Raw genomic sequence first — 10,680 nt, 5'->3', positions numbered from 1 at the left:
ACTGACCCAACCATTAATGAGAAAAATTCCACTCCACCACAAATTCCCCACTAGCCGCATGCAGATTTACTCTCTCACGCTGATCTCTGTGATCTTATCCACACAGATTTGCTCCTTTGTCAAGTGTATGGAAGGATCCTCCCTGTGAGGAATGGCATAAAGTACAGTCCTCAAAGGCCGGGGGGTGGGGTGGGTAGCGAGGACGGGGTTTCCAGGTCACTTGGAGGAAACTGTCTAGCCACCTTACAATGCACGGTGATCGGCTCCGAGGCCAACATATGGCAGTAATTTTAACTTTGTACGATAGTGTAAAATGGGTGAAATCTAATTGGCGGCCCAGTAAACATCCGCCTGATTTCCCCTTCATAGAATTCAACGGAATACAAAATCGAGCGTAGTGTACCTTGGGTGGCTAATTACACATTGCCCATTTTACACCATCGCTGTAAGTTAATATTAACCCCACGTGTTCCCATTGGGAGAGTAAAACAACCACAGAGGGAACGCAACAACAGGCCTGATGTCCTTCATGACAATGAGGAATTCCACTCATTATAACCCAACAACTCTCAACACCTGCCACATTTTAGTCGACAAACGTTCTGGCCTCGCTGGAATTGGATGAAATCAGGATGAGCTTCACTGGAGGATTTGAGATATTCTAATACGATCAAATATTTAACAAACGCTAACGTTCAGAGTTTTCTCCAGTTGGGCTGCCGTCCAGTGTTGGGGAAGTGGCTGTTGGTGTGTCCCAGAGTGTCGGGGTGCAGTGAGAGTCAATCCAGGACGGGCTGTGAAACAGCGTCTGTTGGTGTGTTCCAGGGTGGCGGGGTGCAGTGAGAGACAGTTCAGTATGGACCGTGAAACAGTGTCTGCTGGTGTGTTCCAGGGTGACGAGGTGCAGTGAAGGAAAGTTCAGGATGGCCTGTGAAACAGTGTCTGTTGGTGTGTTCCAGGGTGGCGGGGTGCAGTGAGGGACAGTTCAGGATGGACCGTGAAAAAGTGTCTATTGGTGTGTTCCAGGGTGGCGGGGTGCAGTGAGGGACAGTTCAGGATGGACCGTGAAAAAGTGTCTGTTGGTGTGTTCCAGGATGGCGGGGTGCAGTGAGGGACAGTTCAGGATGGACTGTGAAACAGAGTTTGTTGGTGTGTTCCTGGGTGGCGGGGTTGCAATGAGGGACAGTTCAGGATGGACTGTGAAACAGTGTCTGTTGGTGTGTTCCAGGGTGGCAGGGTGCCGTGATGGACAGTTCAGGATGGACTGTGAAACAGTGTCTGTTGATGTGTTCCAGGGTGGCGGGGTGCAGTGAGGGACAGTTCAGGATGGACTGTGAAACAGTGTCTGTTGGTGTGTTCCAGGGTGGTGTGGTTCAGTGAGGGACAGTTCAGGATGGACTGTGAAACAGTTTCTGTTGCTGTGTTCCAGTGTGGCGGGGTGCAGTGAGAGACAGTTCAGGATGGCCTGTGAATATGTGTCTGTTGGTGCGTTCCAGGGTGGCGGGGTGTAGAGAGAGACAGTCCAGGATGGACTGTGAAACTTAACCTTGTGCTAATGGAGAAACTCATTCGACTGTTATCATTATTTAACTCTTTTAATGGTCAGGTTCACTGGAGATTTGAACATTTTCATGAACTCCTCTCTGAATTTAGTCTGGGTCACTCCATAAATACAAGTGTTGGTGCAGCAATTCAGGAGCTGGAGCATTGTTCCGCTTTCCTGGAGAATGAACTTTGGATCATTGAATCCCGAGATCTTATAAACGTTCGTAATTCGCACATACAGGAAATTTACAAAATAGGTCATCCATAACAGGATGAAACCGCCCGAGATGGCGAAGAGTAAACTGATGGTCTTTTTCCGGCTCTCCATCTCTGGGTCACTCTGAGTCTCTCCATTGCTGTGGGCCCGGAGTCTCCTGCGGGCTCTATTGGCCGCTAGAATGTGTCTGACGGTCAGAGCATTGAACAGGAGCATCAGGAGGAACGGGGCACAGGGGTTTAAAATACGGTCAATCCAGTCAAACGCTGCCCATGCAAGTTCAGAAATAAAACTTTGCTTAATTTTGCAGTACCACGGGACACAGTTAATTATATACAAAGGCTCATATACAAAGTACCAGGGGATGTTTTTTACACAGCTCACGGCACAGATCGCTCCTATTACAATGGCAGCCGTTTTGTCGGTGCAATATTTTGTTCTCAGCTTCTGGCAACAAATAGCTACAAATCGATCGAAGGTGAAAGCGACCGTCAGCCAGACAGAGCTGTCCCTGGCTGCATAGAGTAGAGCGATTTTTAGGCTACAGACTGGAGTGATAGACAGGAAAAGAACTGGAAAATAAATGACACTGATCCGGTTTAATATCACAGCGGTGATAATGACCAGGAGATCCGTCACCGCCATGGACACCAGGTACCGAGTGACACATTTGGAGAGACCGCACCTTCCTCGGGACAGGGTCACAATCGTCACCAGGTTAGCTGTGGGTGGAAAAGAACAGGTGACTCAAACAGTGTTTTACTCGGAAGTTGTCACTCGTTACCTATGGACTCAATTTGAATTTAAATAACATTCAGCATACGACGTAAAAACTGGGTGAGTTTTTACTTTTACCACCATGCAGTCGCGGTTCTAACACCCGATTTTACACTTCTACTGACGCGTCGCCTGAGCACTCACTGAGGCTCACCATTGATTTCCGTCCGGAGCGGATCCCTAAACGGAGCTAGGCCCCAACTGATCTGTTTGCGAGGAAGGTGACCCCAACAGATAGGGCGCTGGCCATAGCCGGACATAGCCCTCATCAGGAACAGGTTTCCAGACAATGATCGTGCATTTGCCGGGCGGAGTGAGCTTCCGGAAACAAAGAGACCGGACGAGCCAGTGACAGTGAGCGGAGTGAGGGGTGGAAAGTGCATGGGGTGTTGAACAGCGCTGGCTGGCAGGAGGCTGAGAGAACCGTGTTGGAAGAGCAGTGTCAGAGTCAATCGCCGGATCAAGATCCAGAGAACTTCAACCGAAAGAAGGAATGACCACAAAAGAACAGCAAGGATTTCGGGAAATAGGCCGGATAGTAGGGTCGATGCAGCTTACTAACTAACTAACTAACTAACTATTTGATGTTCATTAACTTTTACCAACAGCTGATTGGCATGTTACGTGTCTTCAATAAATAATAACCATTAAATGCAATAATATTTCCTTTATTATTACATCCAGTTCCCATTATTATAAGTTTTTGAAATCAGCCCGCTCTGTAGGTATTTAGTTAATTGAATATATCCTCTGGGCGGAAATGGAGCTAGTAAAAATGGTAATCATTTTAGAAATCAATTAGTTAATTGATGATTAAACCAGGTCAATATTATAGCTGCACATTAGTGAGTAATAAACTACTTTCCAAAGCCCGTGCAGTATGATGCCTCACACCTTTAATGGGAATACACGGAATCAGACGCCGTATATCCGGATTGTATGTCAGAGACATCAAAGGGTTGGTTTCATATGAATTGAGATAGAGATTTTTGTCAAAACCTCAGGAGCGCCAACTGATCTTCAAATAGAGCCTGAGAATTTTTAAGGGGCCCCTGACTCAAAGTAATAGGGGATCGAGGCTGAGGTCATAACATCTCATCCAATGAATAGCAGCTCTGATAATGCCGCTCACCGTCAGCAGTGTACTGGACGGTCTGCCGAGATTGGAAGTTCAAATCCCAGAGGTCCAGGCTGAGAGTCTTCTCTCTGTGTATACAGATTACAGTGTAATCCCACCATCACTCTGTTGTTAGAGAGGATCGTCCTAGATTGGGAAATCAAATCCCAGAGATCTACACTGAGATCCTGCTATCTTAATAAACAAATTATAATATATTTTCACCATCACTCTGTTGTTATGGAGGATCGCCCTTGACTGGGAACTCAAATCCCGGAGATTTAAACTGAGATCCTGCTGACTTCATACACAAATAAAAATGTATTTTCACCATCACTCTGTTGTTATGGAGGATCGCCCGAGATTGTGAACTCAAATCACAGAGATTTAAACTGAGATCCTGCTTAATTATTACACAAATAACTATGTATTTCCACCATCACACTACTGTTATGGTGAATCGCCCGAGATTGGGACCTCAGATCCTGGAGATTTAAACTGAGACCCTGCTGTCTTAATGCACAAATAACAATGAATTTCCACCATCACTCCACTGTTATGGAGGATCGCCCTAGATTGGGTCCCAAAATCCCGGAGATGTACACTGAGAATCTGCTGCCTTAATACACAAATAACAATGTATTTCCACCATCACTCTATTGTTATGGATGATCGCCCTAGATTGGGAACTCAAATCCCAGAGATTTAAACTGAGATCCTGCTGTCATAATGCGCAAATAACAATGTATTTCCACCAGCACTCTATTGTTATGCAGGCTCGCCCGAGATTGGGCTTTCAAATCCCGGAGATGTACACTGAGATCCTGCTTTCTTAATACACAAATTACAATGTATCTCCATCATCACTCTGTTGTGCGTCGGCGGGGATCTCGAGCTGCAGAGCGGGGCTTTTAAAGTCCCCAGAGGCCAGGTAAGGCCTCAGTGCGTCGGCGGGAATCTCGAGCGGCAGAGCGGGGCTATAAAAGTCCCAGAGACCAGGTAAGGCCTCATAGCGTCGGCGGGAATCTCGAGCGGCAGAGCGGGGCTATAAAAGTCCCCAGAGACCAGGTAAGGCCTCACAGCGTCGGCGGGAATCTCGAGCGGCAGAGCGGGGCTATAAAAGTCCCCAGAGACCAGGTAAGGCCTCACAGCGTCGGCGGGAATCTCGAGCGGCAGAGCGGGGCAATAAAAGTCCCCGGAGACCAGGTAAGGCCTCACAGCATCAGCGGGAATCTCGAGTGGCAGAGTGGGGCTATAAAAGTCCCCAGCGACCAGGTAAGGCCTCACAGCGTCGGCGGGTATCTCGAGCGGCAGAGCGGGGCTATAAAAGGCCCCAGAGACCAGGTAAGGCCTCACAGCGTCGGCGGGAATCTCGAGCGGCAGAGCGGAGCTATAAAAGGCCCCAGAGACCAGGTAAGGCCTCACAGCGTCGGCAGGAATCCTGAGCGGCAGTGCGGGGCTATAAAAGGCCCCAGAGACCAGGTAAGGCATACCAGTCTCCAGTCTGGGAACTCGGAGGGAAGGAGAGAGTTAAAAAGTAATCCAAGTGTGACGTCACCAGAAAGCGGGTAAGTGAATGGTTGGTAAGTATTTCTCCCTTTTTAAGCTTAAATCTCTTTGGTTTATAGATTCTAAGGTGTGATATTCACCATCTAGAATCGGGGCAGGGGGTATTTAAGAATAATATTAATAAATTTAATTAATTACATAGAATGGGTGATCAGGTGATGTGTTGCTGCTGCAATATGTGGGAGCTGGTGAACACCATTGATGCTCACGGTGATCACATTTGCAGTAAGTGTTGGCTGCTCGAGGAACTCCGGCTCCGTGTTGAAGAGCTGGAGTCCAAGCTTCAAACACTGAGACACATCAGGGAGGGGGAGAGTTACCTGGACTCTGTGTATCACGAGGTATTCACACCAATTAGATTAATTAATTCAGATGTAGTCCGTGGCCAGGGTCAGGATGGTGTGACTAGAAGTGAGGCAGGTACGGGGATCAAGGAGGTAGTGTTGGAGGAGCCGCAGCCCTTGCACTTGTCCAACAGATGATACTAAGCTGGGAGGGAAAGTAGTGAGTGAGGAGGACATAAAAAACCTGCAAGGGTCATCGACAGGCTAAGTAAGTGGGCAGAGATTTGGCAGATGGAATACAACACTGGAAAGTGTGAGGTTATGCACTTTGGCAGGAAAAATCGTAGAGCAAGCTATTATCTTAATGGCAAGAAACTGGAAAGTACAGAAGTATAAAGGGATCTGGTGCACGAAACTCAAAAGGTTAGTATGCAGGTGCAGCAAGTGATTAAGAAGGCCAATGGAATGTTGGCTTTCATTGCTAGGGGGATAGAATATAAAAATAGGGAGGTATTGCTTCAGTTGTACAAGGTATTGGTGAGACCGCACCTGGAATACTGCGTACAGTTTTGGTGTCCATACTTAAGAAAGGACATACTTGCTCTCGAGTCAGTACAAAGAAGGTTCACTCGGTTAATCCCGGGGATGAGGGAATGGACATATGAGGAGAGGTTGAGTAGATTGGGACTCTACTCATTGGAGTTCAGTTGAGTGATGGTGGAAATACATTGGTGGGGAATGAGAGGCGATCTTAAAGAAACATATAAGATTGTGAAGGGTTTGGATCGGGTGGATGCGGGGAAGATGTTCCTGATGATGGGTGAAACTAGAACTAGGGGGCATAGTCTTAGATTAAGGGGCTGCTCTTTCAAAACTGAGATGAGGAGGAACTACTTCACTCAGAGGGTGGTAGGTCCATGGAATATGCTGCCCCAAAAAGCTGTAGAAGCTACATCATTACATAAATTTAAAACAGAAATAGACAGTTTCCTAGAAGTAAAGGGAATTAAGAGTTACGGGGAGCGGGCAGGAATGTGGACATGAGTCTAGGTTCGGATCGGTCATGGCCCTGTGGGTAGCGGAGCGGGCCCAGGGGCCGTGTAGCCTGATCCTGCTCCTATTTCATGTGTCTAATTCTGTTAGATTCAGGAGATGGTTCTGCGATAGTGGATTGGCGGTTAGGATCAGATCAGCCATGATCTTATTGAATGGCGGAGCTGGCTCGAGGGGCCGATTGGCCTACTCCTGCTCCTATTTCTTATGTTCTTATGTTCTGATGCTATGGTAGATCGCCCTAGATTGGGAACCCAAATCCAAGAGATTAAACTGAGATCCTGCTGTCTTAATTCACAAATAACTATGTATTTCCACCATCATTCTGTCGTTATGGTGGATCGCCCTAGATTGGAAACCCAAATCCCAGAGACATAAAATGAGATCCTGCTGTCTTAATACACAAATAACATGTCTTTCCACCATCATTCTGTTGGTAGGGAGAATCGCCGTAGATTGGAAACCCAAATCCCAGAGACTTGCAATGAGATCCTGCTGTCTTAATACAAAAATAACAATGTATTTCCACAATTACTCTATTGTTATGGAGCATCGCCCTAGATAGGGACCCCAATTCCCAGAGGTTTAAACTGAGACCCTGCTGTCTTAATGCACAAAAAACAATGTATTTCCACCATCACTCTATTGTTATGGAGGATCGCCATAGATTGGGAACTCAAATCCCAGAGTTCTTCTCTGAGATCCTGCTGTATTAATGCAGAACAAAAATGTTTTTCCACCATCACTCTACTGTTATGGAGGATCGATGTAGATTGGGAACACAAATCCCAGAGATTTAACGTGAGATCCTGCTGTCTTGATACACAAATAACAATGTATTTCCACCATCACTCTACTGTTATGCAGGATCACCCTAGATTGGGAACCCAAATCCCAGAGATTTAACGTGAGATCCTGTTGTCTTAATACACAAACAACAATGTATTTCCACCATCACTCTACTGTTATGCAGGATCGCCCTAGATTGGGAACCCAAATCCCAGAGATGTAAACTGAGATCCTGCTGCCTTAATACACAAACAACAATGTATTTACACCATCACTCTACTGTTAGGAGGATCGCCCTAGGTTGGGAACCCAAATCCCGGAGGTCCACACTGTGAACCTGCTGTCTTAATGCGCAAATAACAATGTATTTCCACCATCGCTCTACTGTTATGGATGATCGCTGTAGATTGGGAATCCAAATCCCAGAGATTTGAACTGAGATCCTGCTGTGTTAATACACAAATAACAATGTATTTCCACCATCACACTATTGTTATGGAGGATCGCTGTAGATTGGGCACCCAAATCCCAGAGATTTAAACTGAGATCCTGTTGTCTTAATACACATATAACAATGTATTTTCACCATCATTCTGTTGTTAAGGAGGATCGCCTTAGATTTGAACTCAAATCCCGGATATGTACACGGAGATCCAGCTGTCTTAATGCAGAAATAACAATGTATTTCCACCATCACTCTATTGTTATGGAGGATCGCCCTAGATTGGGACCCCAAATCCCAGAGTTTTAATCTGAGACCCTGCTGTCTTAATACACAAATACCAATGTATTTTCACCATCATTCTGTTGTTAAGGAGGATCGTCCTAGATTGGGATCTCAATTCCCAGAGATTTAAACTGAGATCCTGCTGTCTTAATACAGAAATAACAATGAAGCCCCACCATCACTCTATTGTTAGGGAGGACATTATAGATTTGAGCTCAAATCCCGGAGATGTACACTGAGATTCTGCTGAAATAATACACATATAACAATGTAGTTCCACCATCACTCTACTGTTATGGAGTATCGCACTAGATTAGGAACGCAAATCCCAGAGATTTAAACTGAGATCCTGCAGCCTTAATACACAAATAACAATGTATGTCCACCATCACTGCATTGTTATGGAGCATAGCCCTAGATTGGGAACCCAAATTCCAGAGATTTAAACTGAGATCCTGCAATCTTAATATAGAAATAACAATGTATTTCCACCATCACTATTATTATGGAGGATCGCCCTAGATTGGGAACCCAAATCCCAGAGATTAAAACTGAGTTCCTGCTGTCTTAATACAGAAACAACAATATATTTCCACCTTCATTTTGTTGTCATGGAGGATCGCCCTAGATTGGGAACCCAAATCCCGGAGATTTAAACAGGGATCCTGCTGTCTTAATACACAAATAACAATATATTGCCAACATCACTCTATTGTTATGGACGATCGCCCTAGATTGTGATTCCAAATCCCATATAGTTAAACTGTGAACCTGCTGTCTTAATGCACAAATAACAATGTATTTCCACCATCATTCTGTTGTTATGGAGGATCGCCATAGATTGGGAACCAAACCCCAGCGAATTACACTGAGATCCTTCTTTCTACATCACTCTGTTATTAAGCTGGATCGCCCTAGATTGGGGTCGCCCTAGATTGGGAACTCAATACCCAAAGATTTTAACTGTTATCCTGCTGTCTTAATACAGAAATAACAATGTATTTCCACCATTACTCTATTGTTATGGAGCATCGCCCTAGATTGGGACCCCAATTCCCAGAGATTTAAACTGAGATCGTGCTGTCTTAATACACAAATAACAATGTATATCCACCATCACTTTACTGTTATGCAGGATCACCCTAGATTGGGAACCCAAATCCCAGAGATCTAAACTGAGATGCTGCTATCTTAATACACAAACAACAATGTACTTCCACCATCACACTACTGTTATGTAGGATAGCCCTAGATTGGGAACCCAAATCCCAGAGATTTAAACTGTGAGACTGCTGTCATAATGCACAAATAACAATGTATTTTCACCATCACTCTATTGTTATGGAGCTTCGCCCTAGATTGGGACCACAATTCTCAGAGTTTTAAACTGAGAACCTGTTGTCTTAATGCACAAATTACAATGTATTTGACCATTACTGTACGGTTTTGGAGGATCGCCCTAGATTGGGCTTTCAAATCCCTATATCTACACTGAGATCCTGCTGTCTTAATGCACAAATAACAATGAAGCCCTACCATCACTCTATTGGTAGGGAGGACCACTCTACATTTGAACTCAAATCCCGGAGATGTACACTGAGATCCTGCTGAAATAATACACGAATAACAATGTATTTCCACCATCACTCTACTATTATGGAGTATCGCCCTAGTTTGGGAACCCAATTCCCAGAGAAGTAAACTGAGATCCTGCTGTCTTAATACACAACTGACAATGAATTTCCAACATCACTCTTTTGTTAAGGTGGATCACCCTAGATTGGGATCACAAATCCCAGAGATGTACACTGAGATCCTGCTATCTTAATGCACAAATAACAATGTGTTTTCACGATCATTCTTTTGTTAAGGAGGGTCACTCAAGATTGGGCTTTCAAATCCCAGAGATGTACACTGAGATCCTGCTACCTTAATGCACAAATAACAATGTGTTTTCACGATCATTCTTTTGTTAAGGAGGGTCACTCAAGATTGGGCTATCAAATCCCAGAGATGTGCACTGAGATAATGCTGTCTTAATACACAAATAACAAAATCTTTCCAACATCACTCTATTGTTATGGAGCATCGCCCTAGGTTGGGAACTCAAATCCCGAGATCTACACTGAGAAGCTGCTGTCTTAATACAGAAATAACAATGAAGCCCCACCATCACTCTATTGTTAGGGAGGATCGCTCTAGATTTGAACTCAAATCCCAGAGATAAAACTGAGATTCTGCTGTACTAATACACTATTAACAATGTATTTTCACCACCACTCTGCTGTTATGGAGTATCGCCCTAGAGTGGGAATCCATATCCCCCCCGAAGTGCACACTGAGATCCTGCTGAAATAATACAGAAATAACAACGTTTTTCTACAATCACTCTACTGTTATGGAGGATCGCCCTAGATTGGGAACCCAAATCCAAGAGATTTCAACTGTGAGTCTGCTGTCTTAATACACAAATAACAATGTATTTTCATCGTCACTCTTTTGTTCAGGACGAGCGCACTAGATTGGGTTTTCAAACCCCGGAGGACTACACTGAGATCCTGTTGTCTTAATGGACAAACAACAATGTATTTCCACCATCATT

The 10,680-nt window shown here is 44.9% G+C and overlaps 1 protein-coding gene across 1 annotated transcript in view; it reads right to left on the bottom strand.

Annotated features, from left to right (window-relative positions):
• Positions 1–1,582: 1,582 nt before the first annotated feature.
• LOC147119843 (putative G protein-coupled receptor 139) overlaps positions 1,583–10,680 on the bottom strand; it is a 139,584-nt gene continuing 130,486 nt past the window's right edge. Inside the window, exon 2 of the mRNA XM_085984162.1 lies at positions 1,583–2,484. Coding sequence (XP_085840288.1) covers positions 1,583–2,484 — 902 coding nt within the window. The remainder of the gene's footprint in view (positions 2,485–10,680) is intronic.

This window comes from Somniosus microcephalus, chromosome 4 (genome assembly GCF_052327205.1).
Source record: "Somniosus microcephalus isolate GS21.2 chromosome 4, FLI_Smic_1.0, whole genome shotgun sequence".
Lineage (NCBI taxonomy): Eukaryota > Metazoa > Chordata > Chondrichthyes > Squaliformes > Somniosidae > Somniosus > Somniosus microcephalus.
This window is presented reverse-complemented; position numbering and strand designations above follow the sequence as displayed.